This window comes from Buceros rhinoceros, unplaced genomic scaffold, assembly GCF_000710305.1.
Source record: "Buceros rhinoceros silvestris isolate BGI_N320 unplaced genomic scaffold, ASM71030v1 scaffold15811, whole genome shotgun sequence".
NCBI lineage: Eukaryota > Metazoa > Chordata > Aves > Bucerotiformes > Bucerotidae > Buceros > Buceros rhinoceros.
In genome coordinates this window covers 42093-65059 of record NW_010393972.1, presented here as the reverse complement: position 1 = coordinate 65059, position 22967 = coordinate 42093, and the positions used below count along the sequence as shown (strand labels likewise).

General features: G+C 38.2%; 1 protein-coding gene across 3 annotated transcripts in view; it reads right to left on the bottom strand.

The window, feature by feature from the left end:
- Positions 1 to 22967, bottom strand: part of SORBS2 (sorbin and SH3 domain containing 2) — an 86095-nt gene that overhangs the window by 43368 nt on the left and 19760 nt on the right. The window contains exons 5-10 of one of the 3 annotated variants that reach the window (XM_010145092.1): positions 16319 to 16463; positions 13797 to 13972; positions 8696 to 8762; positions 7585 to 7629; positions 6225 to 6411; positions 3117 to 3231 (exon numbers count right to left, since the gene is read on the bottom strand). In XM_010145092.1, coding sequence (XP_010143394.1) covers positions 3117 to 3231; positions 6225 to 6411; positions 7585 to 7629; positions 8696 to 8762; positions 13797 to 13972; positions 16319 to 16463 — 735 coding nt within the window. Of the gene's footprint in view, positions 1 to 3116; positions 3232 to 6224; positions 6412 to 7584; positions 7630 to 8695; positions 8763 to 12987; positions 13012 to 13796; positions 13973 to 16318; positions 16464 to 22967 lie in introns of those variants that run through there. The other 2 variants (XM_010145094.1, XM_010145093.1) reach the window with 2 other exon arrangements.

Genomic DNA, 22967 nt, shown 5'->3' with positions numbered 1-22967 from the left:
GCCGATCTGTCAGACCTCATCTGCCCTGTTTATTATCATATAAGGCAGCTGTAAACATCATGGTTTTTTTTTTTAAGATCATTTTAAGATCAAAACTGCAATCCTGTAAACACAGAAATGATTTAATTTCAGCTAAAAATTTTAAGATCTGGAGTGCTGGGGAAACTCTCTTTGACTCTCTGGTTTTGGCAAAACTAATAAAAATTTCTGGTTCAGATGCTACAAATCTCCATCTTTTACAATATTAATGAACTATATTTATTTTTATATTCCATATTTTGATTATTATTTTCTTTCAGTGTCAGACCAATTTTTCAGACATTAAAAATCAACTCTTGAGATTATCAAGATGAAAGACTTAACTCATGCAACACTGACACAGTTGAGAATTTGGAGTTTTCATCTGAATTTGGAACTAATGCATTGGTTTCAGATGTCATCTTTTCCTACACACACCAAAAAAATCTTTTTACCTACTGTGCCAATCATCTTTTACGAAGCGGTGAGTTTTGCTTTGCATATCCCATTCAATGATCACAAGGAGAGCAAATGCTTTAGTGAAACCAAATATTTTTCTTTTTGTAACATGGTCCAAAGAAAGTATGTCAATGCATAAAGCTAAACATCATCTTTACCAACAGCAGAAATTCCAGACCAATAAAAGTGTGATACCTCACGTCAACTATTTTTATATCAGTTAATAATGTTACACTAGTGTCAGCACAACTTACACCTCTTGTATTCTATATTAATTCCTATTTTCCATTCTTTTGCAACACTATATCAAACAGAAACAAAATATCTTTCATTTTTGTCCATGAATATTATTTCCTCAGCTTTTAAGATTTATTCTACAGTGAAATGTTTCCTTGTATTTACATCAGCTAAGTCTAAACCTCTAGTCCAAGCTTCAGCTGATAAAGTGTGACCTTGCCCTTGACTGATGCTGTTCAGTAAGTACAACATGACTAAGGCTTTTCTGCATGAAAATATTTTAAGGACCAAACAGAGCTCAAAATCCAACCTCTTGATTGACAACATAAAAAATAAAATGCATAAGCAAGTTAAGAAGAAGGATTCAGGAACAGTCAGCAAAGCCCACTTTTTGGTCATTTCATTGGTTTGCTAAGAGTGAAAAATGGTGATGATCAGATGATCTATGATCGTATTCATCAGCACTGCAATACCTATATGAATTATTTTCACATTACATGAGTAGGAAATGTAATTATTAGAAAAGTGAATCCATTCTTGAAACATCACTGTAATTTTCTTTTTAACTTGGATCTGTTGTTGTTCTTTGGGATTGGGAAAGCTGGTAAATGACCTTAGTGTGTATAATACAGCCACAACAAAGTGCTCAGAACAAGTGCCATCACCTTTTAGATAAAATTATTTGTTAAGTTCATCTTCTCAATAAATACTGAACCCCATTTAATTACATTGATTAATTAGCAGTTCCTAAAGTAATGCCAGTTTCCTCTTTGAAAAATACATCATTTCTGCAAGAAATGAATTTCACATAAACACAGCTTCGTATTTTCTAGCTAACGAAAAATTTTATTCCTGCAAAAGACACAAAAGACAAGGAGAAGGTGCTTCGTGTTTCACACTGTTGAAATTCTGGAATTCAATTACTTGCTTCATTTATTTTAAATTAGTAAAAATAAATTCTGTGAACAAGCATGTAATACAGTAACACAGAAGCAAATAATAACCACAGAATCATGGAATGATAGGGGGTGGAAGGGACCTCCGGGGATCATCTAGCCCAACCCACTTGCTGAAGCAGGTTCGCCTGGAGCAGGTTGCACAGGATTGCATTCAGGCATGTTTTGGGTACCTCTAGAGAAGGAGATTCTGCAGCCTCTCTGGGCAGCCTGTTCCAGTGCTCTTTTCATGCTCAAAGTAAAGCTTTTCCTCATGTTCAGATGGAACTTCCTACGTTTCAGTTTGTGCCTGTTGCCCCTTGTCCTATCACTGTGCACCACTGAAAAGAGTCTGGCCCCATCCTCTTGACACCCACCTGTTAGATCTTTGTAAGCATTGACCCAGGTCTCTCAGCTTTTCCTTGTAAGAGAGATGCTTCTGTCCTCTAATCATCTTTGCAGCCCATCATTGGACTCTCTCTGGTAGTTCCCTGTCTCTCTTGAACTGTGGAGCCCAGAACTGGACACAGTATTCCAGATACGGCCTCTAGATGTGGCCAGTAATCCAGTATTGATTACACAAACCCCTTCCTTAAAACTGGATTCCCTCAAGCATTTCGACCGCAAAGTAAAACACCAAGAAAAGAAAATATTGCCATTGATACGTAACTGTTTTTCTAAAATAAAGTATTGAGATAGCACAAAGGTAAATCAGAAAGGCTGGGTGAATATGTGTCTTTCAGCAAATGAAAACTGTTAAGGATCATTTTGCATGCAATAAGCATAGCTTTATCAGACACACTTGTGACAAATTCCACAATCATTATTCAGAAAGCAGGAATAAAGGCTTCTAATTACATGTTCATATACACTCAGTAATCACAGAGTAATTGAGGCTGGAAAGGACCTCCAGAGGTCATCTAGTCCAACCTCCTGCTAAAAGCAGGTCTAATCAGAGCAGATTTCTCCGGGCTGTCTCCAGGTGAGTCTTGAATGCCTGCAGAAAGTGAGATTCCACAGAGTTGCCACTCTGGGCAACCTTGACCAGTATTTGACCAAAATCTCCTTATGTGTACAATTATTACATCCTGAAAATGTAAACAGTTTATTTTTATGCATTAGTTAATCACATATCATATGTGCTGTTAATAGTACTGAAAAGGAGCGCTGCAGATGCATGCCAATTAGGAAAAGCAGTTCTGATTAATTCACAGTTCTGCTCATCATCCATTGCACAGGGGTGGTTTGATTTCCTGGAAATACCAGAAGATCTAAGTTTAGCAAATAAGCCAAACCCACATTTTCAACATAACCATTAGCAAAGAGCAAGGACAAATTGCTGCAAAATCACATTTGAAAAAGGACCTTCGATATTCACCTGAGTGGTTACAATTAGTAGTAAATAACAAAAAGGTGACCTCTCACCAAACCTCTTACTATATTACCCATTTCACTTACGTGTCTTACCGGTCTTTCGTGTTCAAGGATTGATGACTTTCCTGGCTCATATTCAAAAATACTTCTTGGTTCAGAACGGAACTTGCGGGTATCTATCTTTCTGTCAGGGGGATCCCAGTCATTTCTAAATAACAAATATGAGCAATCGAGTTAATTTATTGTCATTGCCATTTGCTTTATAGCTCTGTGCAAGACAAACATGCAAAACCAAATGAATCTCAGCATGGTTTCTCTTTCCAGGTTTCAGTTGTGCAATGTCTGGTCTAGCATCCCAATGTTTTAACCACTGTGTCATCTTAACCGGTTTAAGGCGGGTGTACTCAGTACCGCAGAAAAAATACTAGAGATGTCCAGCCTATGGGATTACTCGTATTTTTGTTGTAACTGGTAGATCAGCTTAAAAACTTCCCTGACATACTGTGTCAAAATACCATGACACACCTTCTCAAACTGCAAATTTGCTATACTTGTTTTATGTGTGATACTAATATAGGCAAGTGGTAGATATTTTTACCATCACATGATGTGATAGTAGGTCCATATTGAAAAAGTTACAAATTTTTATGAGACAAAACCCAAGGAATTATTTTAAAACACAGCATGAAAATCTAACAGATGCTCTTTATCCTGATCTGTAGAAGAACTGCTCCTGACTATCCTTGTAAGCAGTATACTGTTTCACTGAAAATTTGAACAAGAGAAACAAGAACAAGGATTTGGCAGTCGATTTAGGGACAGAAATTATCCATTTTCTCTACAATTATAAATTTACTTTCAATTTAATAGTGCTATGTAGAGAATAAAAAGAAACCCTCTACAACTATATTTTTTCAGTCATTTACCAGGTTATATTAATAGCTGCCTATACATTTTGGGGGGATAGTTAACTGGTTAGTATCACAACGACAGCTACCTTATCATGGCAGTTTTAGTAGTCAGTACCTACACTGCATTTGGAAAACAGCAGCTTTTTATTTAGCTCTGCGTAGAATGACCCACTAGTAACTCAAAGAATGGGGGAAAGGAAAGGAGAAACCCTATCAGCTATTGTCTGTATTTACAGTAAGAAAGAGCATATACATTAAATTACATCAGTTCTATTAGGCTTTCTGATGTGACTTGGTCTGATGTGACCTGACATAATAAGGCACATCACATGCCTTAAAAAAAGAAAAAAATCTATGGGTAGCTTGTGTTTACAGTATGTTCGTGAGTGCAATTTCTGGGACAGACACCTCTATTTATAAAACACCCTACATTTCAAGGGAAGTAGTTCTACATGGCTGTATTGTTTATTTTCACAGAGGAAAAAATCAGTTCCACAGCAGAAAAGCTTGAATATTTTGAGAATGAAGAGGAAAATGGAATTGTTCTGATCAAGTTGCATTATACTGCAATTCATCGAAGAAAAAAAAGATGCTACTGAAATTCCGATTCACACTCAGTTTACCTAATTGACAGTGGTTAGCCGGTAATCCCATATGGACTGTATTTTTGAGTCCAACTGTTAATGCAAACCATATCTTGCCTTCCAGCTATGAAAATGTGATACATGTGGACCTAAGCCTCTTATGTGAGATTTTAAATACTCAGGCTTATAGATAAAAAAAAAAAAAAGAATCTCCCAATGGCAGGAAAAGATTGACAAGCTATAGCTGTCAGCAGAGCATAACGAACATGTTCGGCACCCCCTGGCCTGGAACATAGATTTCCAGTGCCTGTCTTACCATGCAGGACATTAAAATGAGAGGCTAAACATCCAAAATGAGTGCTGAAGCACTAAAAATAATTTGAAAATAATTTCAGGCTTGACAAAAGGAACTGCAAGAGGCCTCAGTTTCTATGACCAAGACATTTGTCCTGGCACAACGATGATGACTCACGTTAACTTCAGAGATCAAAGCTAAGCAGATCCACATTTTGGTGCCTTGCTAACAAAATCTGCACTTCTGTATGACTTGCTAACAAAATCAAACCTCATGGCCTCTGGGAGGTAGCCCAATTCTAACCCCTAGCATTTCCTCTTGACAACCTCCTCTCAGCAACAGGCGTAGCAAAAATCAGTAAAAATCGAGCAATGTCATTTTCCTTTGCAATACGTGTATCTGCTGGATTACCTTTTGGATTGCCACTACCTGCAAATTTTAAACACGCAGTATGGTCTTACAATACTTTAGTCAAATTGCAAATTATTTGAAACTGTTTAATATAACTCTATCTACATATAAAAATGTTTACAATGTCCGAACTGACAAAAATGGGCAAATTCTGTTTTGTTACTTGAATGTAATCGAGAGAGTTTGGCTTGTAGCCACAAACAGAACAAAAAATTTACCCTTTCCATATATTTATAAAATACATACATATATTCACACACATATAAATGTATAATAACACGATATTATATTAACATGTAGTATCCATGAATGTAAACACTAAAGAAAAAGCTTTTTGCCTGATTTAGTAGCTGAAGAGTATATAGAGTTTGTGTGCATGGTTTTATCAGAATGAAAAGCATTTCTTTCCTGAGTTAGTCTGGACTCTAACCACTGGCACCTGGTTTGTGCAGCAAGTTTGAAGCTGGAAAACCATGGGAAGTCTGAAATGCCCCTTTCATTTGTGAAAACCTTCTTGATCTACCAAAATGGAGATGGAGATTGAAAAAAATGGGGATATAAAGCATTTCTGAGCTCTGGGTAAAAACATGGGTTGACTGCTACTCTCTTACAGTTTTGCTCTTCCTTGAATTTCAACTTACACCACCTTTTAGATCCGTTCTGATTGCTACTGCATACCATAAATAGTCTTTCTTACTCAGAGACTTCAAGACAGCTGCTACAGCACAGACTGTTCTGACACTATAAGCAGGACTAATGAAAATCTTAAGTGCTCGTGGTGGTATCACTTGTAAGAATAAGCGCTTCTTTAGCACATTGAAGAAACGGCAGCACCATGTATGATGCTCACACTACTGATGAAGATTAGCTCTCATCACCTGACTGTCCCTTGAATGAAGGCCTTCAAGTTGTTCTGTAGCTGCTATTCTATCCTTTGCGATATCCTGTAATTGGATTACTGTACGTACCAGGAGCACTTTTTGAAAATATGCTAACTTACTTTTCTGGTATAGACCTTTCCCTCAGACGATGTGGCGGTACTGGAGGTGGCACATGTGGAGGTGGTAAGGGGGATGAGACCTTAAAGGCATCAGAGCTACTGTCAGAAGCGCTTTTAGACAATGGTCTGTACGTCTGAGTCTTTGCAGCTGGGTGTGCCTGTGCAGAGAAGGATGGACTGTAGCTACCTAGTATAAAGCAAAAGCAGAGGTATCACAGCATGAGACTGAGTTTAATAAAACACAACACAGAATGCTACAAGAACCCACAGACTCAATAAAGCTGCAAGGTTAGAAAAATATTTAAATGCATTTTTAAAACTACATTGCTGTATCCTGCATAGCTCATTAGAATACTTTTTATATATTTCTATATAAAACTACAAACACACACATAATGTGCAGTATAGTTAAATTAATGATTAATTGGAGGGAGGGAGAGATGTTAGTGACTGTACATATCCATCAGAGCTGTAATGAGAGCTTGTAATTAATCTGCAGGCTCCTCCTGTCTCTCAGTTATTCTATGTTCAGAAGGAAGAGTTGAGTCAGGAAATGTGCATTTTTTTCATCGTTTGGCTGGGACAACTAGGCAATAGATTATCTAGAAGAGGATCACAAGAGTCCAAACAGATTTCAAACAACTGACCCACAACAAATGCTCTCAACAGTGCAGCAAAGGCAGTGTGAGAGCATGTTGAATGCAACAAACACCGAAACAGAAGAATTTTGAATGGCATTTTCGCACAAGGTGCTATGGTTTTTTGCACACTATTCGCACTTCCATTTTTGTTTTGTAAATAATTTTACCACATGGCTATAATCTTCCGTAAGACACAATTATTTATCTTAGATGAGAATGTCTTTTTCTTGCAGCTAAATAATGTCAACACCAGTGACCATAGCGAAAACAAACACGATCATAAAACAGAATCATTTTCATGAGGCACTCTTACTGCACATTTTAAAAGGAGCTTTTGGTGCAACTTTTTTGCCTTCCCAAGTCAGTAATTAGGATTTGTACTTTCACACAGGAGTTCCCCTTTCATTTTGATACGGAAAGGCTGCACTACTCACAATCACTAGTGAAAATAAATGCAATGTAATCAAGAAACTACAGATCTACAGTGTATCCCATCTGCGGTAAGAGGCTCACAGCTGCAATCCATTTCTATAGTAAGAATGAAACCAAAATTAAACTTTATTTGTGAGAAAAAGCATAAAAACCCACCAACTGAGATCCAACAAGATGACAACGAGTGTTTACATAAGCATCATAAAAGCAAGCACGAATGGTTATCCACCCCCATTATTTGATGACATTAACAAAAGACTCATTTGAAGTGAGGGAATATTTCCTACCAGCACTGTATGCATAGGCAGTATTATACACGTCTGTGTCGTCATCTACAAAAAAAGATACATGTTACAGTAGTGCAATACGTGCCCGTCTATCGCTGCATAAGCAATGCAGCTCATTATTTTTGCAAATACAAACAGAAGATTGGTAGGCAGTCAAGCAGTGTATCTATTTTCCTCATCTCAAAGGCATCTGCTGAAGACACTCTCTTCTCATTATACATTTTATAGCCTCTTTTGGTAAAAAGAGGCTATTTTTACTGTCTTATTGGTAAAATGGTACCTTCTGGTCGTGTCACTTGTATTGTGTACTTACTGGTTAGCACTGAATTGCAAATTACAACGTTTTGTCTATTCGCCCTTCCCCAAGCTCAATTTCTTCCTTTTGTCAGCTCTTATTAAGTTGTTCCTATCACAAAAAGCAACCTCAAATATCTACTGTGTGACTAGCACTCAAAATTGGTCTTGTAAGCCAAAATTTTTCTGCTTACATTTTTTTATTCTCCCACTAACATTCTCTGTACATACTGAATGCAAGCTCTACCTCAGATGAATAGTCTCCTTCATTCTGGAGGTGGAATGACCATTCTTGGTGACAATCATGATAAAGGACGTTAACTCTAAAGCTAGTAACGTCATCAAAGCAAAACCAAGTAAGACATTCTATGAAAAAAAATGCAATTCAGACAGAGAATGTATCCTCAAAAGAGCCTGTTTGCTAGCCCATGCTGTTCTAACACATGAGATCTCCAAAAGGAAGATCATATGCTCGGAGATTTACAGTGGCCAATTCGTCATCTCTCAAACTGGAGATGAGAATCACTTCACTGAGCTCTCCAGTGATGTGGAAGCATACTGGTTGCATACCTATCCTAATAACTTTAATTTTTATTTAGTTTTAATAATAAAGTAAATCCACTAGAAATTTTCAGCCTTTAGCAGAGGAAAATAACAATCTCTGCAGTAAAATCTATCATCCAATTTACCAGTTTGATTTGACTCATCTGACATTTGGTGAACACTTGGATTTTCACATAGCAGACAATCAAAATGCAGAAAAGCACATTTTTAAATACCACAGAGAACCACCCAGTCAAGACAAAAGCATATTTACCAGGCTTATGAACCATATGGATTTGCTTGAACATTGTCTTGTACCAATCCTTCGGCCTGTCAACTGTCTAAATAGAACACAGTTTTTAACAATTAACAAAAAAAAATTCAGATTTGATCAGACATTTCATGTTACTCTGGACACAAAGTCTGTTACATTTTGTCCCCTGTTTAAGATAAACATTTTCATACTATTTCAAATGGCATATTTATGCTTTTCATCTTGGAATTCCTATAAGTTTTGGAAGACATTGAAGACTGAGTCAGATTTGGACTGATCTTGGAGGGTACAATGGTTGGGAAAGTAGGGATTGGGGCCAGATAAAGAGTTTATTTTCTTAGTGCCCTATATTTGACAACGATGGATGCTATATACTTTAGAGGAAAATACAAACACCTCAGCAATTACAAGCATGCAAGAAGAGCTTCCTTTGAAATCCTGGCACTTTCCAACTTAAATTATCTTCCAACTGTAATTGTTGAATAATGCAGAAAAACTTTAGAATGCTACCAAAAAATAACTAAGACAACACTATATTTAAGAGTTAATGTCTGGACTGTAAACAAACAGTATTTCCTTTTATCAGTTTTAAATTCCCTTTCCTGGCAACTCAATTTTAACATTCAATAACCACTCATTAAATTATCCTTATCCTTACTTTGCGTAAACTAAGTGATCCCAAAGTTCCTAAACTCTCCTCAGATCAATATTTGGTCATGCTTCTAATTATTTTCATTTCTTACCATACTGCATTTTCCCTTTTGCTGCAATTTTCCTTCAGATAGGATCATAATATTCCAGAAAAGGAGATAATAAACGTTTTCACTATAATTACTATTAATTGTTCTACAGTAGTCAGAAAAGCAAAAATTTTAACACGGATGCACAAAATTATCCTCAAAAGTCATGGTGCACAGGGATAATTCAAAAGACCCGTCTTGATGTGCATTACCTTGCATTAGCTAATACTAAATTTGCAGTCACTCTGCCCACTCCTCTTTACCAAGAAAAGTAAAAATCCACAAATTCTTCTCTGCAATCTTCTCAAAATAACCGACAGATCTGAGTGTATTCATGTGGTTCCAGGCCATATTTAGTGAGTCACACTTTTGCCCTAGATACTTCTTACAGTTACCGTACATAATTAATCTTGTTTCGTTAACAATTGTGACCTCTTCCTGTAAGGGAATAAGCAGAAAATGCTCCCGTATTTTGAGGAATCAGTACGAGTTCTCATAAAATTGCTACTAAATGACATTTAAAAAACCCCATCTGTTTAAAAGAAATGCTGACCGTCAACTGAAGAACTTAGGGATCTGCTGGGGAAGAAAGAATTCTAAATGGCAGGTTATGCTTTTTACCAAGACCTGCTTGCAAGAGATGAAGGAGATACAGTTTCACATCAAGATCAGGTCCCTTCCCCCATCTACAAACATTCCTGACTTATGCCACAGAGGAGATATTCGGAAGCTAATCTGGACCATTTAACACTGTTTCCCTAAAGGTACTAAACGTTTATTCCAGAACATCTGAATTTGACACAAGTGTACTCTTTGAACCTCCAAGGCCATGTACGTTCAAACGTACGTTCATGTTCATGGGCATAACCTCCATGGTACTCCTCATTTCCCATAGCACTACAAACCTGAAATGGTCCCATGATAGAACAACTAAAGCCTTTATGATTGTATTGGGCCAAGAAGAGTCTTTCAATAGAGCTCAATTCAGTGATAGGTGAATAGATTGGACACAGTGCAAATATTACTTCTATGACCCTACTGTTTGTCAGGGGACAAAGCTGCACAGATGTCTCTGCCAGATCCTTCTTATCAATCAGGTCATCCACAAATCAACAGGATAGTTCCAAACAGTGATCAGGTATGAAGAAGCTCCCACATGAGCAGAGAAGAGGGTCTCCCAACATCTTTCTGGACATTTGAATGTTTTTCTCCCATCATCTCCCACTCAAGCCCCACCCTGGTGTTTAAAGACTCAGCCAATAATTTGGCTTCGTATTATAAAACAGATGGGATTAGTTAAGTAATAGAATAAATTAATTTTAAAACACATTTTCCCGATTTATATTCACTAATCACAGATACAAACTTTCGTTTGAAAAACTAGCAGTTTTCACAATGCACCAAGCCATTCAGATGCCATCCTGCTTTGCATATATTATAGCTGTTGCAATTAAAGATTAGAACATGGTATCGTCATATGTGAATGAACAATCAGACAAACAGTGTGAAGAGGACATAAGGAGTATCTGCAGTTGGTACTTAAAAGAGTCCATAATCACTGCAGTATTCTAATAATCCATCAGAAAGAATGCAGTTAAAGGAGGCATTTATGACTTTCAGTGGACCTTCTGTGGTTTTTTTCTTAGCTGAAATATTGCTTCACTAAGTACAGAAAAGAAATCTGGTGGGACTTGATTTTTTTTTTTTTAATTCTTAGTAAACAGCCTTTTCATTCTACAGATTAATTTTGATAGACATGAAGCAATCATTTTGGATAGTCTTAAAGCAGTGCAGTCATAGTGCTTTCCATGTATCCGTTTTTTCCTTTCCTAGGATCCTGTCGGTGGTAAACTCTGGTGGTGCCATTTGACTGAATGCTTTTCTGAGTGAACAGCATTTCACTCTCTCTTTTCCAAAGACTTCATTTTTAATGCCTTGGAATATCACCTTTGGGATATCACCCTGTCTTTGGGGCAGGGCTTGGCGTGGTGGCAGGACTTAACAATGATCTGAATTTTCAGGCTTTGGACTTGCACTTCCCAGTCCTGGCAAGAGGTCAAGTTGTATGGAAGGAACATGCTAACGTGGGATGGAGGTTCTGAGAGAAGGGAAAGCTTTATAGGAAGCCTTCCCCTCTCAGCAGCTTCGGACAGAGAGGGTTTGCAGGAATACAAAGCGAAGAGATCACTCTGTTTTACTTGGCTAAACAGCTGTCACAAACCATGTTCTGAGAGTAAAGACAGACGTGGAAGAAATAATCACAGCTCGAAACATCTCTCGACTCCTGAAAAGCACTCCAAATCTGAAATACAGATACTCCCAAATTCTTATTTAGAAGCTTGCCTTTGGGTGGCAGAGGGTTTTGGAACACAGTGTGTATGCTACCTACCACCCATGAATCTGCATTCACTGCTTTTTTTAATAGATTGTTGCCATTTTTTAGAAAGATGGAAAAAAACTTTTAAACTTGGCATGCAATGATAACTAATTTGAAAATTTCCTTCTCTCTCGAGATGCAAAGAGGCTGAACTTTCTGGGAGAAGTTGCCTGTTCAGATTGCTCACTGACCTTGGAGAAAGAGCGAGTGATATATTCTACCTTCTACTCTTCATGGGAAATGCAATTATATCACTTTTGCATGTTTCAGCACAGCATTGCACTTCTGAGAGGCGTCAAAGCGCAGCACATCAGAGTCTTTTGCTGACAACTATACCACCTTTGTTCTTACACAACTGGGGTACACGGGGCTCAAGTATGCTTGTGCATATTTAAAATGTAATCTCAAATCAGTATCTTGAAAACTATCTCACTCCCAGCTGAATCCTAAGGAAGCAGAGTACGGACACAAAGCGGCATGTGAGACACACTCATACACACATGCCAGCACTATCTTTTAACTCGCATCTCATTGTGACAATCAGCTCTAGAATACTAAGTTTACAAGGTATAAAATATTTTTGAAAGTGAAACATAACAAAAAACCACCAAATCCAGCCAAAAAATGTCCTAAATCAAATTACATTATGTTTTTAGGAGAAAATCTGAGAGACTCAGACCATGCAATTTGAAAGTTAAATATAGGTTGGCAGATTGCCAACTCCGATAAACACACTTGAGGGGGATTTCTGTTATAATCTTATATAACTGGTGTGCACCCTATTAGATCAACCGATTATTAAAAAAAAAAACCAAAATAACTATTTTATCCTATATAAAGCATAACGACGTATTTACTTAAAAAGGGGGAAGAAAGCCAGAGCATTGTTGCAAAGAGATTTCTTAATTTATAAAAGATGCTGATTGTACTACTTTTTACGTCAAAAATAAAGCAAGAAATGCCAGAGTTGCCCCCCATTCTTACCAAAATTGTCCCCATCTTACCACTTATTCTGCATTTTTCCTATTGCTTTTCTCCACCAACTCCTGTTACCCCCCTATTCTTCCAATCCATTGAAGCAGTTACTGGCAATACAGCACAGCCCCTCACGTCAGTTTTGGCAGAGAGGATACATCCAACAGCTGCTACATCCTTGCACCTCACAAAGACTTCACCTGCAAGGGCTCTGCTGCTTTCATCCTGGCTCCCACTCTTCTTACTCTTTCTCCGTCTAGCACAGCACTTCTTCTCCGGCTGGGAAGGCCAGTAAGCACTTCCTTTACAGACCTAGTGCAGCTGCCACTGTGCTCTCTGGACCAGCCAGAAGAGGCTGCCCTGACAGCAGAGTGGAAAGAATGCTTCATCATAGTGAAAACAAAACTCTTCAGTTCGACATCCTGGGACCACTCAAGCAGTGACTAGTGGCAGATGATCAAAACGGGGCTAGGCACAATGAAAGGGCTTCCACGCTATTTGTTTACATGTCACTCAAGGGCACAGCGATTATATAGTGCACTTCCACAAAAATGCTATTCACTTCGATTATTATCAGAACAAAACTATTAATTTCTACACTACCTTGATGACATGAGAATTGTTGCTCCCCAAAATGCAGAAGCATGAGATTTTTATATACACACACATAAATGTATAATTGCTTGCATGCACATATATAGTATGTATAAACTCAATTTTAGAAATAACAAAATGAATGCAATTATTGCGTATCTCAAAAAAGAAAGAACAACAAGAGAAGCAAGAAAGAGTTTTGGCTACTTCTAATTAAAACTAGAAACATGAGTTTGCCCAATTATGCTCCCATCAGCATTCTCCTTTCCCGTCGACACACAATATTATATTCATGAGCTCGCTGATTACGCACACTGTATTCCGCATTATATAAGACTAGAAGAATGTGAAAACCCCATTACCAACAATCATTTCATTGTATGAGTTCATACACAGATTCCCCCGAATTTCCTACCGTTCTAATTGCTGTAGGGATTCCAGATTCATCTACCGGGCCAATCCCTGCATAATGTGGAGCTTTAATGACTGTAATTTTTTTTTCTTCTTCTGAGGATCTGCAGATTGGTATTGTACTGGTGGTGGTGGTGCTGCCAACAGTCTGAACATGGTGTGAGTATGCTTCTGAGGACTCTGTAGAGATAATGTGAAGAATATTGTATAAAGGTACAATAATCATACCTGGCAGTTATAACTCGCTTCCCCATTTCAGTATGCTGTGCAAAGACTGACAACAATCTTCACCACATACATATACAACGCATAAGGAAAAAAAAAATTGTATTAGCTGGGGCTTTGCCTACTTAAAGTCACATTAACAACATCATTAACTGATTTAAGCACCAGACAGTTTATTCAATTCAGACCTTCTTAGATTAGAGGTGCTTTTTCATAGCAACTTCCTCATAAAAAACCCAACCCAACCCAAAAACCAGAAAAACACCCACAAACCCACCAAAATCTATTGAGAAATAGTGGCAACAGCCCTTTTCCCTATAAATCAAACTCCTGCACCTTTTGTATCCATTCCTTGAAACCAGTGATATAATTTCAAAACTTCTCCCCCATCCCCAGTCTAGCAAACTATAGAAAATTGCTTTTCTATAAGCACAGCAACAGATTTCAAACAGCCCTCCACAAAAGCTTACACGATACGTGTTTAGAAACATTAAGTCTTGATGCATGATTATTATTTTTTTTTAATTCTGACGTATATTTTTCATTCCTTGAAGTTACGTTGGTATGTCTAAATGCCTCTACCCACAATCCATAAAAATGGCGCTCAGTGGCTTGGCATCTGCAGAGCAGTCTGATGATACACCTACAGTACTACAGGTGAACTGTGCAGGCTGCTACTGGTTTGTGGTGACTTGCAATATTTCTATCTCTCTCCCCCAAATCTTCCTGTATAATTAATGAAATCAATATGTCACTATTACCATTTCCCTCTAAAATTCAGAGTCATTTATTTAAGAAAAAGCACTTCATTGCTGGGATGTGTCGTGAAAATTTGTACTGCAGTAGGTGACATACTTCTTTCCTGTGTGCAGGAAAATCAGCTCTACTCCTTCTAGGCAGCATGTTTCAGTATATTAGTGGGCTGCTATGACAAAGCATCTTTTTTTTGTGAAAGCAGGTTACAGTGCTTGTGAAACATTTCCACTGCAGGATAAATGAATGTAGGGAGGAACAATAAATATTCTGACAGTGCTGGTGAAGATTACAATTGCTTTTCCTGTGACATTAATATCTGTTGATTCTTCTGAAGCAAAATATTTGAATTATAATATAAATCAGCAAAAGGAGCTCTGGTGACTGAAAGCTCTAATTTTAATTTGAATATTTTTGATCACTCCTACTGCAGAGAGCTGGATTTGGCATGGTTTTTTCCTCAAGTTTGAAATCCTGTAAATAATCCAGTGCTACACAATACATGGCGAGGGAGAACTTTGCTTCACAAATGATCTGAATATTTGGGCCCTTTTCACAAAATGCATGGTGTTAAATACAGAAAATATTTTGGATTTGATTCTTCATAGGCCTCAAACTGAGGCCATCAGTGAGATTTTTACATGAACAAAGAGAATTAAATCAGGCTGTTATAATGGAACACAGAACGTCATCATCTTAGAAGAGTAAAAGTCATGGGAAAATACTTATTTCAAGTATATGCAAAACCAAGTTGATAGGCTTTTAGATCAGCAAACTGGAAGCAAACAGAAACTCTAGAATTCTGGGATGTAGAGAAACCCATGTATACAGTTTTTGTACTCATCACTACGATGGGGATAGCAGCATTTGACGAAGCTCTAAGTCTGAAAGTGAGAACTGTCACCTAATTTCCCAGCATGCACAACAAAAAAGTAAATTCCAGGATCACATTCAAATTCTATATGTATAGTCTTGTCTGAGTATGCAAAACACTGGTAGGAAAAGCAGCAAGAAAACAATTCTTCTGGCAAAATTAGATTATACTGGCAAAGTGCCTTTCTAAGGCTGGTCATGCCCTCTTTTTTAAATTAACAACGTCCTACAAAAAAATGCATAAACAAATTGCAGATTGACATTGCGTTAGGTGTTTAAAAGCTCAGAGTCCCTCCCTTTGTTAGCAGTATTTCTGCTGAAGATTATGGAAGATGTGGGGAGAACCAAAGCTGTCCCTTGGTTTCTTAAAGAAGGCAAAATCTGAAGGTTGGGCTATTTTGATATGTGCTCTTTCCTTGGTAAAGCTAGTAGAAAGGTGGAAAGAGATCACTCTCACATGCATCAGTAATAAAACTTAATAGTAACATGAGTTCAGGATCAATACTGTAAATAACAATAAATACTCTTTTTTTTTTGCATTTACTTGCCAAGGTAGATGAATAGACAGTAACTTTGTTGTGGATGTAAAGCACTCTGAAATTGTTTGCAGTCTTTGCCACATGAATTGGAATATGCTGTGTAATGTATAAAGCAAACATTCTGTGTGAGGCTTACCCATCATCCTGCCATGCTGCATGATAACGATGTTGGAACCCAGTGAAGCTGGTGGAGGGTAAGCTGAAGAAGGGGAAAAAGGCCTTTGAAAGTGACTCACTGGGCTGGCAGCAGTGCCAGAGTTCCCATTCACTGTGATCTGAGCCTGAGAGAAACAAAACAATATCCCATTAAACCACACACAAAGCCCCCCCACCGCCATCCCAAACAAAGAGTGATGCAAGACTGTCATCCACACAACAATTACCGGTTGTCAGGTACCTAGCCACGATGGCATCTGCATTCACTGAAATACAAAACTCATCACACGGGGAGCAGAATGCTTTCCTTATATACCTTGTACCTCCCCTCTTCTCTCCTGTTCTGTCTGTGAAGTATGCTGAAGTCATGGGAAAGTGACAGAAAGACCACGGTCAAGGCAACAAAGATGGCACAAACAAGGTCTGCAGAGGTCTGACAGCAATATAAAACGAAGATGACAGTAAAAGTTTCTCTCATTGTGTGTCAAAGGCTGCCTGTGAAAGATCACTCACTCTCAGAAACATATTCTCTTAATGCACACGCTCAAGCCCCATTAATATTAATGGGAACTTCTGTGCAGACCGAAGGGAAAAGTCTCATTAAGACTAGCAGTGGGAGTGAGCCAAAGCTTCTTTAAAAAATGTAAGCCAGCTGGAGCGACTATGGGATACTGATAAGCAATTAACACAATAAAAACAAATAGCACCAATAAAAAACCCCCACAACCACAAAAAAACAGAGCAAAATCAAATAAATAAAATGGGAAAGAAAAGTAAAAGCACTTCACTGGAAGGGTTGTCCGGCACGGGAACAGGTTGCCTGAGGAAGTGGTGGAGTTCCCATTCCTGAAGATATTTAAAGGACATGTAGACATGGTGCTGAGGGACATGATTTAGTGGTGACTTGTCAGTGCTGGGTTAATATTTGGACTTGATGATCTTAAAGGTCTCTTCTAACCAAAAGGATTCTGTATTTTCAAACTGGCAGCATAGCAGCTTCACAGATTATTTAGGCTTTAGTCACCAGAGGTAATTCTGAAACAAGCTGCTTCCCTGCACCCAGGTTTAGAATCCCTGCATCTGGCTGTAGCACCATTGTGGGGAGTATTGCAAGGATCAAAACAGAGTTATTGAGAAAACACTGGAAGAAGCGAGAGGTTAGTCAACATTTCAGCAGAAAAGGGAGGGAACCTCTTTGTAACATCTCTTTTAATGCAGAACACTTCCTTAAATCTGAAAAAAATCAGAAGTGCTACAAACTTTGCTCGATTTTATATAACAAAAGAGAACTGAAACACGCTGTGAACGTAAAACGTGAGGCTGTCTGAAGCAGCAAAGCAAAGTAAAAGAGATATTAAAAAGCATATTATTTTTACATTTAAATATGAAATGGTTTGTGACCTCTTGTATACATTTGTATTTTGGAGATTACTGATTTAATTTGAAATTTTTAATCTCTCGGCCTCCAATAGCTGAGAGAACAAATTCTGGCTCTTCTGCAGCCATCGTGTGAAGGCATCTCCTAGATGCTGTTGTGGTGATATCTCCATTAAAATTTCTGTGTTTAAATGTTTCCTCTCTTAATAAAGTTAAGAACCACAATGTAAACTAAGTCGGCTTTTCTCACACCATCCTCCCCCCAAAAAGAACTTGGAGCTGTAAGAATGAAAAAGCTACATGAGCTCAAAGACAGCATTTCAAGAGGTATAAAACCACGTTTTCAGATGAGGTTCCTAGATGAGGCTCCCTATCTCTAGCCTAGTTCAGGGGTTCACCCATTCTCTTTTCTTGAATATTATCTTTTTGGGAAAAACAGGATCCACGGAAGTGGCTGATAGAGATCAGTCATAAACATATATGTGGCATGTCAATACATGACATTTTTGGTTTTGCTTCTAAAAGTTTTGGAGAGGATATCAGCTCAGCTATGATTTCTTAGTTCCTAATGACTTTCTCTTCGAGAAAAGTTTTTGTGAAGGCGGCTGCTGCTTTGCTTTATCTGATGCATCTTGCACTGGTGAGATAAGTTTCAAATTCCAAGTTCCTGACCTTGGAATCACTCGGGAGCTACTGACATTTCTCTGAGAATGTGATGCTTTCGTTCCACGTGACAGAGTTTCTTCTCAGCTTTTATGAGGAAGTGAAATCCTTAAGATACTTATCCTTGAATTAGACCTTTTACTTTCCTAAGCAATCTCCTTTGTGGGAAATTAAGATGATTCAGAAAATAGCTATTTCACTAAAATGCACTTTTCCCCCAGCTTATTGGGAAGATAATCCTCATCTCTTTCATGCTCATGTTCATTTTCCTAGGTTCCTCCATTTATTTTTATCTCCAGCATAGTTTACCTCTTTTCCCCTGCTAGCAAAGCCACCTACCTCTGCTGCTGGGTAATCAAACTCTAGTAAAGATTCCTCCTAGGTACCAGGTTTAAACTTCCTTTAATTTGCCTGAGCATCTGAAAGAGCAGCTCTCTGCACTTCTGAATCAGAGCAGAGCGAAGTGTCTTCTTGGGACTGGAGCTGCTTTCTAACTTTCTCTCTGCTGACACAGTCAGCAAAGAGGTCCCACTATAGATGTCTGAGTATTTTTGTGCAACAATGCTGCACAGCACACCCCTAGTCTCGAGACACTGAACTGGGCTAAAATACTCAGGATCAATTCTTGAAGTTCAAGACTGCCCTGAACTTGGGAAAGGGCAGAAGTCTAATGTGTACTTCCACTTCCAAGTTTCCATTAGATTCCACAATTTAAAACTACATAAACAAAAAGAACCCATGAAAGTTACTTTATATGGGAAATGTTCATAATTGGAATAGAATCAGAAAAAATAGTTTCCAAAACCAGCTGTTGCCCAATTTTAACTCCAAATCTAAGCTTAAGTCCAAATAAGAATTACACTTTTCATACTTCAGTTTTTCAAAGAAGATGTAATCTGTGACTAAAAGTATGGCAAATTAACCACAGCTTTATGTTTAGCTTTGCCTTTTGCCAGGAATATTTTACAATTTTGTCGATTCAGCTCTTCCTGGTGCTGTTTCTTCTTCTCAGAAGATCTGCTGTAAAACCTTTTTGACTAAGCTCTCATTAGAGACCTCAAGAATAAGCAAACATCCCCGGTGCGGACATATCATCTCTGAAAACATAGTTCCATCTTATGTGGGCATGGTGCTGGATGGCAAAATCCTGTATTACTTTTACTGTTCTCTCAGTGATTTTCATCTACAAAACCAGTAGGAGTCTCCAGTAAGAATGGAGATCTTTACACAGGTAGAGCCACTAGCACACATGTATGTGCCACCAACTCTCCCGTCATTTTCTCATTTCACAGATACACTCACAGTCATCTGGACCTCCTCTAAAGAGGATGGAACTTATCTACCCTGAAGAGGTGAGTCTTGCCAGCAGGTTAATTTCTGTGGGACTCTTAGGTCCGTTTGGGGATTTTTCTCCTGTGGTGGGAGACTCATCCCTTCTCTTTGTCCATTAATGGTGAGCAAACCTTATGCTCATCTGTGCCATGTCTAAGACAGAAAGTGTTAGTCAGACTTGACCATAACATATCCCTCTACAGGGAGACTACCCAAAAAAGGAAAGGAAAGAAAGACTGTTCTCTTTAGCTTACAAAAATGGTGCTCAAAGTAAACAAATACAGCTAGCTGATTATTTTAGAAGGAGGTTAGAAGAAAATATAAATGTTCCATGCTTCCCATTGCTAGCGAATGGTCATGAAGTGACTGCACCTTATTTATATGTACCGGCCTATATTGGTATCTTTGGTTACAACTCCCGGGCTGTATGTAGATTCGCAGTACTGATTCTTTAAAACAAATAAACCAAGAAACCAACCAACAACAACAACAACAAAAAAACACCAACCCCAAAATTGGTTCAGATCTGTGTTAAAAGAGTTAGGAATGACAATTTTCACATGCCTGTTATTAATACTAATTTTTTAACAGCATCCAGAGCACTGACAACAGATTGTTGACTTCCCAGGCGTCTATGTGCAAGTTTGGGCTCAAAATGCTTCTTCTTATAAAATGTACATGAAACTTTAAAAAGATATACAGTGTTTGTTCTTGTCAGATTTGGAAATGATAGCATGCTGAAGTTTTTGTACAAGCTCTGAACACTGTTGTGACCCTGTAAAACTTTGGTCTCCGAACATCTCTCTGGTTTGTATTTCAGCACTACATCACTCAATTTAAATGAAGGCTTTGTTCTGACTCATTTTAATAATGCAGATAATCTCAAAAGAAATAGGCAGTGATTTGGATTTGACCCAAATTCCACACCTTCTTTCCACCCATATATGAGTGTACTAAGCTACAGAAAAGTGAAGGTTTGTATAAAATGTCTAATTGCATATTGTTTTTTCCCTTGACTTAATGAAGAGGGAAGTAAGAGGAAACTTGGGTTCTACAAGATTATTTAAGAAGGTCACTCCTGTAAGAAACTGTGCTTAGGAGAGAAAAAGGTTAGTCAGAGGATAGAAAAACAGTTTCGCGCAGTCAGTGGTCATGGCTGAGGAAAAAATAGCGTTAAATATTGCCAACACTTACTATGCATTCACAAGTTATGTTATTGAAATCTGTATCTCCGTAAATCAAAAATGGTGGTAGCCCAGAGGCTACAAACTCCACAAACCTATATGTTGCTGACAGTATTTTAAACAGATGTCTTAAAGCTGTACAGACCGCTTGCTTTTAATGCATTTGGAACAGATATCTATTGAATTTATTTTCATTTATTTTAAGCGAAGTGTTTGATATACCTTAGCTGAGCATACAGCTGTGCAACAACTTAGCACCATTTTCCCATAACCAAATCTGCTGTGCCAATGACTTTTTTGAACAACTGTTTTTGCAAAACATACTGTCAGACGGTGAACACAGAAAACCACTGAAGGAACACTTGTCTGCGTAATGGGATAACAGACAAATCTGAATTCTTTTCCCCTTTGACAACCTGTTTGAAAAAAAATGGAGGAGGAAAAAAGGAAGCATAATTACATGAGAAGTGGCAGCAGTGTTGGTTAAGGTGGTGCCATCTGACACAGCAGACATCTGGCTCAAGGTTGGGGAAGGTGTTTCAGAGCAGTCAGTAGTATCATAGCTACAAGTCTGCAGCTCATCTAGAATGGCAGTGGAGGACTCACTCATTGTGCGGGAGGAGCACTCACTCATGGCAGAATCTGTGCTTACAGAGGCTGTTTCGTTCCTGTGGATAATACTGTCAGAAGCTAGATACGGGCATTTATACGAAAATTGTGAGAGGGATGGGGTTTTATAAAAGCGTGAAGGCAAAAAATCATCAAGCGTTGGCAAAGAATATGGTACTAGATGGGTGCCACTGTCTGGTGAGAAAGAGGCTCTGTTAACTGGTACCACAGGAGGAGGAAGAGGCAGTGGAGAAGCTTCTGTTGCTGTTTGTCTGTGTGTCTGTGAAGCATTTACCTCCATCACAGGGGCAGTTATTTTCTGGTTTCCAAGCTGAGATTTGAGGGAAAAAAAAATAAGAAAAGAAACAGATTACCAAATGAATAAAAAACTTTTCCCTTTGCCTCTTGCTGTGTGAAGGAGACTTACAAAAGTGCGTTTCAATAGCCCGAGGAAGTTCACATTCACATGGATTAGGAAATAAATCAACCACGCTCTATATTAAAGTAAGAAAACATGAAAGAAATGAATGCATCAAATACTAGTGGAAGCAATGCCAGAAACCATAGTGTGCTGGGGATGAATATTCATAATGTACTGCCTATATTAATGATCTCAGTTGTGGATTGAGAAAGTTCACACTATTTTATACTTTACATAAATATGAGGCTAGAGAATGTCATTTTCATTTTGTTTGTAAAAGGAAAAAAGGATCCGCATATCTAATTTCTGCAAATGTTGCTCTCTTTTTTTGTCAAAGGACAAGCATAACTCTGAAATTACACAGATGGGCAGGACTGCAAGCTAAATGGGAATACAAATATAAAATGTTCATATGATCTGCAAGCAATAGGTTGGGGACTTTTTTGCCTCTTGTGACTGAATACACCTTCTCCACTGCCTCTCTAACAAAAATGTTCTTAGAATTTCCAAGCACCCTGGAAGCACCCTGTCAGCCTACTGGATAAGGCGTATGCATAGGAGCCTTTTCAGCATTAGAGGACACAAAGATTTTTAGGATAGCTGGTATAAATCTGAGAAACAACAAGGACTGACAGCACAAGAACAGGACAGGGATGACTGTACTGCAACAAAACACACTAGTTGTTTGGCCTCAGCATAATTCCTTAAAAGTATAAGAGAAGGTCTTCATGACAGGGCTTCTGAAAACTGCCACACAATGTAAGAGCTTTACATTCTCTTACTTCAAATCAGTCACAGGACGCTGGGTTTAAATTAGTCCTGAAACTGGCTTTTTGCATCTATAACTTCTTTTATAATTAAAGATACATGAAAAACACGTTGGTATTCAATCTTCGTTAAACAGCTGCACGAATCCTTCTATACTGCCTGTTAGCCACAAGTTTTCAATCACTTCCCGAAGTACATCAAAATACTGCCTACTTCAGCACTAATGGTTTCACGTTTAAGAGGAGTGAGGAACTCTGGAATAGCTTCAGGGAAAG